This window comes from Planococcus citri, chromosome 4 (genome assembly GCF_950023065.1).
Source record: "Planococcus citri chromosome 4, ihPlaCitr1.1, whole genome shotgun sequence".
Taxonomy (NCBI): Eukaryota; Metazoa; Arthropoda; class Insecta; order Hemiptera; family Pseudococcidae; genus Planococcus; species Planococcus citri.
This window is the reverse complement of record NC_088680.1, coordinates 877466-892060: the sequence shown is the minus strand read 5'-3', so window position 1 is coordinate 892060 and position 14595 is coordinate 877466. Positions and strand designations below refer to the sequence as shown.

Below are 14595 nucleotides of genomic sequence, written 5' to 3'. Positions count from 1 at the left end.
AGTCATATACAAGTAGCTTAAATACGTGATCCGAGATCAAGTTGTAAACATTGTACTGGTTCTTTGTACGAGTATTATTCGTTTACGAGGTACAATAGGTAGCTTAGTTAGCTACTATGTAGTTGGCTATATCTGCTATCAGCTCTATTACTCTTACTCGTACAATAAATACATATCAAGTATGAAGTTGACGTTCTCTGAGAAACCTCAGACTTGTAGCTAGTCATTCGTACACAATTCTAAATTCAAAAAAATCAAAAGATAGGATATACTCGTATTACGTAACGTATTTTCAAGGTTTCTCAAATTTATATTTTCGTTTCCTCATTACTCTGTGTTGTGGCACTGGCACTGGCAATGACGTATGATGATGAGAGAACTGATTCTTGTTTGTCTAGTCTGTTTTCGGCTCTGGCCAGTGTAATTTTATTGTTTTATTTTTAATGCTCCGTAACTTTATTAAGTATGAGAATTTCATGTTATTCGTCATCAAATTTCTGTTATTGATTGCTCGATTGATATTACGTATTTACATATTTATACTAGTAATTGAAAATATTTCAACGATGAACGAGTGTTTTTACAAAGCAATGCTGATGATGTTTGTTTGTTTGTTTGCACAGGTCAGTTCACGCTAATCCATCGCGCACTGTAAATTCCATCGGAAGAAATCAACGCCCGGTTATTCATCGGTAAGCGAACCTTGCATTAAAATATGGTTAGGTATATGTGTAGGTATATAAATGTGGTACGCATACGGATAGGTGATTCGTAAAAGAATCGATTCTCTGTGGCATTTTTCCTGAAATGAAAACTAATAGCAAATGAAAACAATAGTCATTTTTTTTTTTTAATTTCAAAAATTTGGTATATTTTTCCAAATCTTGGTTCTATTTTTTGAAGGAAATTGTTGAGAATATGAACAAGTGAACAATTTTACGAAATTATTCACTTTTTGTTCTTTTCCAACTGGTTATATTTACTTCCTTCTCAGCGTTACGGTTACAGTGGCCTGCCCTTTGATTAAAATTGCCAAAATCTCGCTTTCTGCCAAAAATGGCACAAAATCTCGGCCTTCGTCCAAGTGGCCAAAAAGTGTTGTTTCTAGCCAAACATTGTCGCTGTTTTGAGATAAAATTCCAAAAATTCCAAATGTCTCAAAAAAAAAAAAAACAAAAAACAAAAAAGCTTCACCATTTGCAAAAATTGTCCAAATATCTCGCTTTATAGGGAGAGTAATTTTCAAAAACTCTTGTCTTTTGCCAAAAATTAACAAAATCCGACAAATTGAAATACCTCTCTTTCTGTGTCAGGTTTCTAAAAAAAAGATCTTTGCTTTTCTCTTGAAAATGCCAAAAATTGTCAGAAACCTTTTTTTTTGCAAAAAAAATTCCAAAAATTATTTTTTTTTCAAAAGTTACCCAAAACCGAAGTCTTTTTAATTTTTTCCAAAAATTGTCCAAATCTCGCTATTTTGTCAGAAATTTGCAAAAAGTCGTGCATTTTGCTAAAATTTTCACTGTCTAAAATTGCCAAAAATGTTCTTTTTTTTTTTTTTTTTTTTTTTGCTAAAAATAGGTAGGGCTAGGTAGTCGTGAAGTTTCACCATGTATCTTATGAAAAAGTTACGAAATAATCCAACTTTTTTGACAATAATTCCCAAAATGTGCTGTTTTTTGCCAAAATTGTGTTGAAGTTCCGATCGAGTTTTTTTGTTGTAATTTTGTTTTTCTCGCGTTTTGTAACATTTTTGGTTATTTTTTTCAAGCTTTTTTGGTGACTAAAATCATCTTTTTTTTTGGAAAAAATAGAATACGAGCCTCGGATTTTCTAATTCCATTTCCTCGAGTCTTTCTTCGAGATCCCTCTCCTTTTAGTACGTGAAATGGCGACAATAGCAATTCTGAGGATCTATCGTAAGTAATAGTCCGGCATATGACAATAGGAGTAATTGCACCCCCCCCCCCTCCGCCGATCCTCCGGGACAACTTTTTTCTTGAAGGGGACATCCTAAGGAACATTTTAAAGCAAACTTGCCCAAAAAAAAGTTGACCTTACTTACAAAATGGCGGCCATTTTGATTGACATGTCCACAGGTCAGCCGAAATCGCAGATTTTGAGTTTCAACATAGGACTTGCACGAAATTTTTCAAACTTTACATAAAGGTAGATCGAAAGATCATGCAAAACTTTATCACCTGTCAAAATTTCAAGTGCTAAAGTGCGTTTTTCGATTTTTGGTGAATTTTTGAAAATCGAATTTTGGCCAAAAATGAGGGAAAAAATCAAAATTTTACCAAATTGACCCAAAAAGCTGAAATTTGGGGTATACCCTATTTTCAACATGCCAAATCGATTGGAACCGGTTTCAATCCGTTTTGAGCAGTTCTGGAGCCTCTAGCAGATTTTTGAAACTTGAAATTCCCACAAAATTCCATCAAATTGCATGGAGTTGTAAAGCTGAAAATTATTCTAAAAACTAATTTCAATACGCTACGAAGTACTGCGGATGAATTTCAAGTCGTTTTGGAACCTCCAGCTACTTTTTGAAAATTCCTGATGCCTCCGGCAGATGTTTGAAAATTTTCACAAAATTTCATCAAATGGAGATGTAAAGCTGAAATTTACTCTACACTCCAATTTTAACACCCTCTGAAGACAGCCTCCAGCGACTTTTTTGAAAATTACTGTAACCTCCAGCAGATTTTTGAAACTTGAAATTTCCCCAAAATTTCATCAAACTGAGATGGAGAGTCAAAGTCCATTCTGCAAACTAATTTCAATACGCTACGAAGTTGTCTGCTGATGGATTTCAAGCCGTTTTGGAGCCTCCAGCGACTTTCTAAAAATTCCTGAAGCCTCCAGCAGATATTTGAAACTTGAAATTTTCACAAAATTTCATCAAATGTAGATGGAAAGCTGAAATTTACTCTACAATCCAATTTTAACACCCTCTGAAGACGACTTCAGGTGGGTTCAGGTCATTTTAGAGCCTCCAGCGACTTTTTTGAAAATTCCTGGAGCCTCCAGTAGATTTTTGGAACTTGAAATTTCCCCAAAATTTCATCAAACTGAGATTAAGAGTCAAAATTCATTCTGCAAACTAATTTCAATACGCTACCAAATTGACTGCTGATGGATTTCAAGTCGTTTTGGAGCCTCCAGCGACTTTTTGGGTTGTATGGCGATTTTTTGGAAAATTGAATTTCCTAAAAGTAGCTGGAAGCTTCAAAACCATTTGAAATCACCATGTAGTCTGCGAAGTAAATTTCAGCGTGCCAACTCCATTTGATAAATTAATGCTAGGAAAATTTCAAGTATCAAAAATCTACTGGAGGCTCCAGTAATTTTCAAAAAATTCGCTGGAGGCTCTAAAATGACTTGAACCCACCTGAAGTCGTCTGCAGAGCTGGTGTTAAAATTGGAATGTAGAGTAAATTTCAGCTTTCCATCTCCATTTGATGAAATTTTGTGAAAATTTAAAGTTCCAAATATCTGCTGGAGGCTTCAGGAATTTTCAAAAAGTCGCTGGAGGCTCCAAAACGTCTTGAAATTCACCCGCAGTACTTCGTAGCGTAATGAAATTAGTTTTTCGAATAAATTTCAGCTTTACAACTCCAATTTGATGGAATGTTGTGGGAATTTCGAGTTTCAAAAATCTGCTGGAGGCTCCAGAACTGCTCAAAACGGGTTGAAACCGTTTCCAATCGATTTGGCATGTCGAAAATAGGGCATATCCCAAATTTCAGCTTTCTCGGTCAATTTGGTAAAATTTTGATTTTTCCCCTCATTTTTGGCCTAAATTGAATTTTCAAAAATTCACCAAAAATCGAAAAACGCACTTTAGCACTTGAAATTTTGACAGGTGATAAATTTTTGCATGATCTTTCGATCTACTTTTGTAAAGTTTGAAAAATTTCGTGCAATCTTATGTTGAAACGCAAAATCTGCCATTGCGGCTGACCTGTCAATCAAAATGGCCTCCATTTTGTAAGTAAGGCCAACTTTTTTCGGGCAAGTTTGCTTTAAAATGTTCCTTAGGATGTCCCCTTCAAGAAAAAAGTTGTCCCGGAGGATGGGCGAGGGGGGGTGCAATTACTCCTATTGTCATATGCCGGACTAAAAAGTATGTGTGGGCAATTTGGGAGGCACAGGTGGAGAGATATAGCTGCATCAAAAATGACGATGACAGTCTGTTTACATTTCATATTGGTGTTTGAAGAAAGAAAAGATGTCGATGTCGCGAGGAAACGACGACGACGTACGAGTATCGAAGCAGCTTTGTGAGAGAGCCAGAGAGGTTGTACGGTCGCAGCTCGCAGTCGTACGGCAGTACGGCTAATGGCTGTGGATAAAGATGTGGATATGGATAAAGTACTTGTACATAAAGCAAACAGCCAAGTTCTTTGTTCGAGGTTAACATAAGCAGGCAGCAGACACTCGCAGTCGCACTCGCACACGAGTATAATACTGTAGCTGTAGTACGTATACGTAGTCGTATGTATCCTTGAACGAAAGAAGCGACATGAACGAAATTAATTTCCAGACTCGAACAGGTCGAAGGCTAGCGACTAGCGAGAGCTGCACAGCTCACCTCAGCTCACAGCGCGGCTCGCTTTGGCTTTGACTTTACAAAAACCCTCGCAGCGATGGTGATGGTTCGCGTCTTCGTCTTCGGTCGCTACCGCCACTCTCACTCTCGCTCACTCCTGCGCCTCCGCATCCACATCCACGTCCGCGATGATGATGTTGTGTCTTTCTTTCTTCTTCTGCTATCTGCTTCTGCTTATCTGAGATCTCTGTGTTCAGTGTTCACTTCAAATCATCGCGATGATCGAATATCGAAGAGATACTTCTTTCCGGCAATATGCTATTTACGTAGTCTGGGTGGTTGGGCATGGGCACTATATTTACCTGTGGCTGTATAGTGTATACCTGCGCTGCAGTCTGGCAAGGTAGCTAGCTACGCTAGGTATCCGAGCCAGACACATAGGTATACACAGGTAAACTGTAGGTTACATTGAGACTTGCTTCGCTGTATTAGGTGTCTCTGGTATCTTATGTAGGCGTAGGCGTACCATGTTACTTACGTTTAGACTACATGTATTAGTATATGTATATTACACACATACGAGTACGAGTACGAGTCGAATAAGACGAGCGATGTTGATCTGACACTTTGTTTTTCACGTCAACAGGTACAAAGGAAGTTCGCGTCCGTTGAATAATATCTCATCGACGGTCACCAATAACGCTTTCTCGACATCCGGTTTTGAATTACGCGATTTACCGTCAAGACGTTCTTCGAACGGAGTTTACAAATCGTTGGGATCGTCGTCGACTAACCTATCCACCAATAAAACTGCCTCCTATTTGCAACACCAATTCAGACAACACCCGATCGGTAGCACCAACAGTGGACCAGGTTACCGAAGAGTTCGAAACTCGTCCACAAATACAGTTCCTTTGCAAGGCATGAATATGGGCCAGAAAATATCTAGTTAGTATTCGAGTACTTTTGTTTCCTTCTTGTTTCGTTTCGCGGAAGCCAGACTATAATCGTCGCTGCTTGACGGATCGAGACGCATGATTTGGTCGAATGGAGCCGGAAAAGTGAAAATTGGCGGAGTAAAAACCGTGACGATGACGTTCCTTTCTTCTCATTTACCTACGTCACGTCTGAAACTAGGCTTCTGAAATGTGACATGGATGACTATTTCAACTTCCTGGCACTCCTGATGGGTTTAAAATTTCAATTTCTTTGAGAATTTTACTGAAATCTCTAAAGTAGCTGTCGTGAGAGGAGGGGTCTATGGGGTGAATTTTTTTGCGCCAAATTTGGAAAGTGGCATCAAAATGTGGGTCTTTGAATATCTAAACTTTTAATTCATTGATTGAAATAGTTGAAAAATTGACGATTATTGGATGAAGATTTCCCAAAACTGGAGAAATGATTATTTAGAGCTTGGTTTTTTACACCAAAAAATATTGTGCTTTTGCCCGTGTTGATTTTCGAAATCTTGTTCAGGCAAATCATTCGTCTGGATCAGGCTGCAGCATACTCGTAGTTTACTATTATTTTGTACATACAACGTCCCGCTATCGAGACAAATCTTCCTTCAAGACGCACGCATGTTCGTATTTTTGGTATTTTTTTGCTTCCAGATGGAGTCAAAAGCGTTAACCGAGAAGGTGCACCGCAGTACAAACCAGTAATACCTCGAGAGCTTTCGCAAGAATTCGCCAGACCGGCCAGATTAGATATATTGTTAGATATGCCAGCTGTTCCTCGTGAAGCGCAAATTAAACACGCGTGGAACGCCGACGACAGATCGTTGAATATATTCGTCAAGGTAAATTTAAAATTTGAAAACGCGTCACCTAATTTTGGAATAATCTAGCCTGCATCGATCATCGATTTGGCATTTATTCATTTTTTTTTTTTTTTGCATTATTTAGGAAGAAGATAAACTGACATTCCATCGACATCCCGTTGCACAGAGTACCGACTGCATTCGTGGTAAAGTCGGATTATCGAAAGGCCTGCACGTGTGGGAAGTGTTTTGGTCGACGAGACAAAGAGGAACCCACGCGGTTGTCGGAGTTGCGACGCAAGAAGCGCCCCTGCATTCTGTCGGATATCAAGTTAGTACAACACTGGCGCTGACGATGAAATACATCGATACGATACGAGTACACACTACACAGTAGTACTTCTTACAACGTTTCAAGTTTCGTAGTGGTGGTCAAAATTGCGTCATTGTACATTATATTTTACATCATGTTGATTTTTGCTCTGAAATGGTACGTGTTTTGGCGAGTGCTTTCCAATAGAATTTTGAACGTAAGACTCGTCTAATAAAGGAACCTTTTAAACGAAATCAAAATAAGGTGTCATTCCACGTCAATTGGACCAAGAAGTGGTAGGGGGGTTCGGCGATTTTTTTGAAATTTTTTCTGTGGAAAGACCTTCCGAAGGGATGACCAATGGCGCAAATCGCAGCCCTCTAGCCCATTTTTAAAGGCAGCCAGGGGGTGTCAAAGTTTTCAGTGAACCAAAAATATCATCCATTTCAGCAGTGGATTACTCGATAACCGCGATACCTACCAAAATGGAACATTTTCCCATAGTTAGGGGTTTTGAAAGGCTTTTTGGTGATTGATATCATAGAAATCAGTGTTGCCACTTTTTTCGTACAGAAAATTAGCTCAAGAAGTTTCGAAACGTAGTTTTCACATTGTTCCGTCTCTCAAAAATTCTGAAAAAAATATATTATGGACAACTTTTCATGCTGAACAACATATTAAAAAATTGGGATGGTAACATGTTACAAAGTTGATTTTAAAAAATTTAAAGTTTGCGAAAAAATGTGACTTTTTGATTTAAAACGTGAAAAAAAGTTTTGATAGGTGAAGTTGACCCATTTGACCCCTATTTTTACATATCTTTTGAAAAAAATTTTTAAAAACCTTTCACTCGATGAAATAAACTTTTCACAAAAAAATCAAAATTCAAAAAAAATGAACGAATTTTTATTTTTTGTTGTGAGTGTAATTTTTATCAACTTTTTCATGAAATACAAGATGAATGAATAAATTTAAACTTTTTTTGATGTTTGAAATTATTGAAAATTGAATTTTTTCGAATTTTGATTTTTTTGTGAGGAGATTATTTCATCGAGTGAAAGGGATTTTTCAAATTTTTCAACAGATACGTAAAAATATGGGTCAAATGGGTCAACTTCACCTATCAAAACTTTTTTTCATGTTTTAAATCAAAAAATCGCATTTTTTCCGCAAACTTCAAATTTTTTAAAATCAACTTTGCAACATGTTACCATCCCAATTTTTTAATATGTTGTTCAGCATGAAAAGTTGTCCATAATATATTTTTTTCAGAATTTTTGAGAGACGGAACAATGTGAAAACTACGTTTCGAAACTTTTTGAGCTAATTTTTTGTACGAAAAAAAGTGGCAACACTGATTTTTATGATATCGTCAAAAAGCCTTTCAAAACCCCTAACTATAGGAAAATGTTTCATTTTGGTAGGTATCGCGGTTATCGAGTAATCCACTGCTGAAATGGATGATATTTTAGGTTCACTGAAAACTTTGACACCCCCTGGCTGTCTTTAAAAATGGGCTAGAGGGCTGCGATTTGCGCCATTCTGGAGCCTCCAGCGACATCTTGAAAATTCATCACCAGCCAAAATTTCAAATCCTGAAGTGTATTTTTGATTTTTGGAGAATTTTTGGAAATCGAATTGAAGCCAAAAATGAAGGGGGGAAGGAGAAATCAAAATTTTACCAAACGAACCTAGAGAAAAGAAATTTGGAATATACCCTATTTTCGACCTTCCAAATCGATTTGAAACTGTTTCAACCCGTTTTGAACAGTTTCATAAGCCTCCAGCAGATTTTTGAAATTTTCGACTTCTGGTGGGTTCAAGTCATTTTGGAGCCTCCAACGACTTTTTGAAAATTCTTGGAGGCTCCGGTAGATTTTTGAAACTTGAAATTTCCATAAAATTTCCTCAAACGCAGTTGGAAAGCCGAAATTTTTTCTGTAAACTGATTTCAATACGCTATAGAGTCGACTGCCGGTAGATTTCAAGTCGTTTTGGAGTCTCCAGCAACTTTCTGGAAATAACTGGAGCCTCCGGTAAATTTTTCGATGCTCGAAATTTCCATAAAATTTTACCAAACAAAGTTGAAAATCCAAAATTTACTCCGCACTACGATTTCAACGAGCAATCAAGTCGACTGCAGGTGGGTTAAAGTCAGTTTGGAGCCTCCAGCGACTTTTTGAAAATTTCTAGTGCCTCCGGCAGATTTTTGAAACTTGAAATTTCAACAAAATTTCATTAAAAATGGAGTTATAAATTCAAAATTATTGCAACGAACTCGGAAGGAGGGGATTTGATAGCTCAAAAATTTTGAAACCCCGAGTTTTCTCCATTTCCAAATATTTCGTTAGAATTCAACTTTTTCAGCAGTAAAACTGTTTGGGAGGTTGTTGAACGATCTGGAAAACTATGTATTCAAAAAATAAAAATAATAATATTACAATAATTATACCTATGTAATTTACTTGCTTAATAATTATGTTCATTTTTTTTTTTCAACAGAGTTTAGTCGGCAGCAATGATCAGTCATGGGGATGGGACTTAGGAAGGAATAAATTGTTCCACGATTCGAAAAATAACCCCGCAGTCACGTATCCAGCGCTTCTCAAGCCGGACGAAACGTTTATTGTACCAGATAAATTCCTAGGTATGTGAAAAATGTCCACATCGTCGTCGTCGTCGTCGTCGTCGTCGTCGTCGTTGGCATTTCTACTCGTATTTGGGAAATTGAAATTGCCGACGAAGTACATAGGTAATAAGTACTTAATGGTTTTTATTTTCTGTTTCACGCAGTGGTTCTGGATATGGACGAAGGTACTCTATCGTTTGTAGTCGACGGCCAATACCTAGGAGTGGCTTTCAGAGGATTAAAAGGCAAAAAATTATACCCGATTGTTAGCGCTGTTTGGGGTCATTGCGAAATAACGATGAAGTATATCGGCGGCCTTGATCGTGAGTATTTTCTCAATTAAATTGAATTTTAGCATCGTTATCGTGCAGTATTTAGGTGAGAGGGCGATATTGCCGAGTATGTGTGCGTTATTTCCTTGATAATTATGTGAATTGAAATGAAACATTTTCATGATTATTTAGTCCGTAAAAGAAATTGAAAATTGTGGTGCATTTTATGTAACGATATCATGTGAAGGCTAATTGAAGAGTTGTCTACCTAAAAAAAAAAAAACATTTTTTGTTGACTGAAAAAAAAATGTTTTGTAAAATAATTTTTGATTGTTGAGATATAGGTTTTAAAATATTATAAAGTGAAATAATAAAATTGAAATGAATTCGTTCGAATTGAGTCACTTCAACCATATTTTAGCTTCTCGTGTTGATTAAAAAATGTTCTCTATCAACAAAATTGTCTCTTTACTTCTTTTTTTTTGCCAAAATTACAAGATAGTCATGGTTTTTTTTTGTCAAAACTGCTGAAATCCTGTTTTCATGCCTAGATTACCAAAAAATTCCAAAAATGACTAGCAAAGTCGAGATTTTTTCATTTTAGCCAAAATTGCCAAAAAATCTTGCTGTCTTTTTGGCCAAAATAGCCAGAAAAGTTCAACGTTTTCGACAAGTTTGCGAGAAAAATGCTGCTTTTTTAGTCAAAATTGCATGAGAATTTCATGTTTTGTCACCAAAAGCAAATCAAAATTGGCAAACAGTTTCTTTATTGGAAAAATTGCAAAGAATTTTTTTCTCCAAAATTCCAAAATTGCAAATTGCTAAAAAATCCTGCTTTTTCCCAAAATCGCGAAAGTTCTGTTTTTTTGTTTTATGTCTTTTTTTTTCTATACAACTTTTCAATTTTCTTTTTTTTGCCAAAATGCAAAAAAGTGATAGAAAAATTTATCATTTTTTTTACCAGCAGGTAATTTTTGAAAAGTCTTGCTTACTTCCAAAAATTGCCAAAAGTTTTTGCTTTTTTCAAATTATTAAAAAATCTTTTGTTTGTTTACCTTGAAAGTTGTCGAGGAGCCTCACCTTTTTTTGCTAAAAACTAAAAATTACAGAAAATCATCTTCTTTTTTTGGGAATAACTTCAAAAGGTCTCAATTTTTTTCTAAATATTGCTGAAAAATCTGGATTTTTTGAACAATGTTTCTAAAATTGTAAAAATTTTGCTTATTTGCCTAAAATTGCCTATAATTTTCATTTTTATTTCAAGAATTGCAAAAAAAATTATTTCATTAAGTAGATACTAAAATGTTACAAAATTCATGATCTTGTCTTTTCTGACGAAACTTTGGGAAATTAGTAGGTAAGTATCATTTTTTTGCTAGTAATTGCTAGAAGGTCATTTTTTTTACATTTTTAAAATGTTCTATTTTTAAAATGATTTTTCATCCTTCAACTGAAATGTTTTGTTCACGTCTTGTAACTTTTTTGGTTACTTTTTGGTCACTTTTTAGTTACTTTTTTTTGAACTTTTTTGGTTACGAAGTTACTTTTTTTTTGATTCTCAAATGTTCTAAAAAGCGCCGTAAGTAGAATGAAAATGATACTCAGCTCCTAAAACTCGAATTTCCTTTCTTTGTGGCCCTTTTGATCAATTTAGGCACATTCTCGAAATCTTTTTATTCTTTTTTTTTTTTTTTTTTTTTTTTTTTGATGATTAAATTCCGAAATTTTTTCCAGCGATTATTTTGGAGAAAAAAGTGAAAAATATGTCTTTGGATTTGAACCAACAATTACAGTACCTGAATTTCATTTTTTTTGAGATTTTTGATTTGAACTGGTGGTAGTAAATTTTGAAAATTCGTATCAAAATCGATTAGAAAGGTCTCAAAAAACTATTTATTCGAGTTTGAAGACATTGGCTCATTTCTATTGCAAGTTTGCAATTTTCTCAAAGCTTCAGAGAGCTTGAAACCACGGCCAATGTTTGCCTCAATTTGATGTAATTTTAATCTTTTCGTTGTAAATGATTTTTTTTTTTTTTTTTTTCAATTAATCAAAAATCGAAACGAAATTTGAACTGGTGGTGGTAGAACATCGAATGTGTTTCTACGAGTATCCGTATTTCGTGCGAGTTTTCATATGAAATCATCGAACAATAATGATTATTATTTTGTATTAAGTAATTTTTTCATTTTTTTTTTGTTTGTTTAGCGGAACCTTTACCTTTAATGGATCTGTGCAGAAGAGTTATAAGGCAACAGTTTCCCAAAGAACAACTCGAAGATAAAGTCACTCAACTCAATCTTCCACCATCGCTCGTTTGTTATTTACTATACAAAGAAAGAAGATAACAGATTTATACGCTTACGATTTTAGAATAGAATTTTGTGTTTATTTTTTTCAACAGCCATAGTAAGTTATATACATTTTACGTCTATTACTACATTGATTTAACGACGTGTTTTTTGCGCCTCGCGCTTGGTGTTTAAAAAACAAAATTTCACGTTCGTTTTCAACGAATAATACCGCAAAATAAAAAGAACGAATTATACGGTTATTCTTCAAAAGAGGGTACATTTTCCCATTTTCCTCAAAGCGTTGATTTTTCTTTTCTTTCTTTTCATTTTTTTTTTTTTTTTTTTTTTTTTAATTGTACGATGCGTTGATGAATAGACTGAGTTGCCGATATGATCTCAAACGCCATGAGTTATTAAAATTATTAATTTACTTTTTGGCCTTTTCTCTTTGCGCGCTGCCGCTATCGTGTGACCGTGCTTTTTTTTAGAGATGTCAGGGCCTGAGAATTTTCCTCATTCTAATATGTACCTTTTGAGGTTTAAATGCTTTTTAAGCGTGTGTGCGATTTTGTCTCGAGTGTTTTTTTTTGTTTTTTTCTTTTCTTTTTTTTTTTTTTGTTCTTCGTCTGATTATACGTAAGGTATTTTACCTACTTATTCGAATTAGTTTTACGTTAACGACGGTGAAATATGTATTCGACGACGGATAGATGTTATTTTTTCTTTAGGTTGTGTATTGGATATTTGGCGCCGACAATAAAACGGTAGTTAACTCGAGTTTTATTAGTAATACGTTAACGTTTTTGTGATTTTTCATTTCGTACATACATTTTTTTTCCTTTTTTGTATTCGTATGGAATTTTTTTTATTAATTTTGTTTTTGAATTTTTCTTACCTGTACGTATTATTTAGATGTGCGCTTGAAAGGTGCAATTTTTTTCTTTTGATGGCTTTGTACGCGTTGTTGGATTTTTGAAATGGATTTTTGGTGGTTAAAGCTACATCCAAAGGCGATTATAGTATGGTTTAATCGCCTTGAAATCATATTCAGTGACCAGTGAATTGCTCAAGTCTCGCGATACGATTAGTAAAATTATTATAAAAACGTATTAATTATACGTGTTTTTTTTTCTCTGAGAAATTCAGTTAGGTATTTTTAAGATGAATTTTTTTTTATTGTTTTTTTTGCTTCGATGAGTTAATCGAGTTATCGGTTATTTATGGAAAAAATTGTCGCTGGTGAAATCGATTTTCCATCTTTTGGCTGGATTTTAATTGTCGAAAAGGTAGTTCGAATTCTGCGCCAAGAGCAGCGAGAGGAGATGAGGCAGAAGTAAAAAATAATAAAATAAACAAAAAACGTATGTTCGAGTTTATTATTGGTTTTTATTTGCGATAAAAAAAAGGAGCAGAATTCGATGAAAACTATATTGTGCCAAATGCGGGTATTATGTTTATAATATTTTTGAATTTGATTCTACGATATAATCGGTACAACTCTACGAGTGATTATAATATTTTGTATACTTGCTGCCTCCCATCAAAAATAAATACGAGTTATTTAATGTATTATTTTTGTTCGAGTATCAATTGGCTATAATTAATGGATAAGTATCGCGTACTATTTTGCGGCTATAATTTTTTGCTCCGTGACATGTGCTAGTCTGTTGCATACTTTTGGAACTACGTATTATTTCGTTGTTCTCGTGTATCCTTTTGTCCACTGCATAATTACGTTTTTATTGTAGCTACTTTATTTCTTATTTTTATGTTGTATTTTTTTTTCTCCTTTTTCATTTATATCAACGTCATCACTCGTACCTTAGCGTGATTCTCGATTATCTGGTCGTGTACTTTTTTGATACTTCTTATCTTTTACGTTGAAGGTATCGTTATTCTTATTATCGAATCTCCGCAATCATAATTTTTTTCTTCTTTATTTTCATTGTTCTTTTTTTCAAGTTTTTAATCGATTTGTAACTGAGTTTCGAATACGAATTAAAGACTGGCGTAATTGTATAAATTTAAAAACAGCTGAAACAAAAATCTTCCCGGATCGCCTTCGAATTTTGAACACGTTGCGTTTATTGAAAAAAACGTGTGATCAGTCGAGTAGGCGACTTTTTTTTTCTCTCATTTTTATTCCTATTCGAACTTGTTCGATTTAAACGTTCGCTACTTTTTCGTATTTCTTTAATGTGTACCTACTCTTCCAAGCGCCGCAATATCTTGGTGATCATGATCACATTTACTATATTATACCTGTCGATACGGTTGCAAAGACTGCTAAAACGCGCGAATATTTCTTCAATTTGTGCTCCTATTATCAAAATCAACCATATAATTATAAGCGAATAAAATATGTATTATGTTTTAATTTGTACTATTTTTTTTGTCTTTTTCTTTTTTTTTTTTGTATTAATATCGTATCATTGTTTTTTTTTTCAAGTTTAGATATTTGAAATTTGTAATGTATTTTTGTAAATAACGATGTTTTGTGAATTTTTAGTTACTCGTGAAATAAAACGTATTTTGTGAACAATATCGGCTTTGTTGTGTTTGGGAGATTTTACTTTACTACTTTTTTCCAATTCGCCCCTCATTAAAACATCGAAATGAGCTTAAATTCGTAAGAAACGTGTTGAAATTAGCGCGAGATCTCATTAAAATGTAATAATAACATCGAAATCGTGATCAGCGACCTTAAATTAGGGAGTGCTCGTTGATTTTGAATTAATTTCATCTCGAGTAATCGTAATCGATGAATTCGTGG

The 14595-nt window shown here is 34.7% G+C and overlaps 1 protein-coding gene across 4 annotated transcripts in view; it reads left to right on the top strand.

Annotated features, from left to right (window-relative positions):
- gus (gustavus) overlaps positions 1-14366 on the top strand; it is a 65732-nt gene extending 51366 nt beyond the window's left edge. For 3 of the 4 annotated variants that reach the window (XM_065359747.1, XM_065359744.1, XM_065359746.1), the window contains 7 exons: positions 624-692; positions 5199-5500; positions 6166-6353; positions 6460-6645; positions 9130-9274; positions 9421-9579; positions 11737-14366. In XM_065359747.1, coding sequence (XP_065215819.1) covers positions 624-692; positions 5199-5500; positions 6166-6353; positions 6460-6645; positions 9130-9274; positions 9421-9579; positions 11737-11876 — 1189 coding nt within the window. In that variant the 3' untranslated portion in view covers positions 11877-14366. Of the gene's footprint in view, positions 1-623; positions 693-5198; positions 5502-6165; positions 6354-6459; positions 6646-9129; positions 9275-9420; positions 9580-11736 lie in introns of all 4 variants that reach the window. The other variant, XM_065359745.1, reaches the window with a different exon arrangement.
- Positions 14367-14595: the final 229 nt, after the last annotated feature.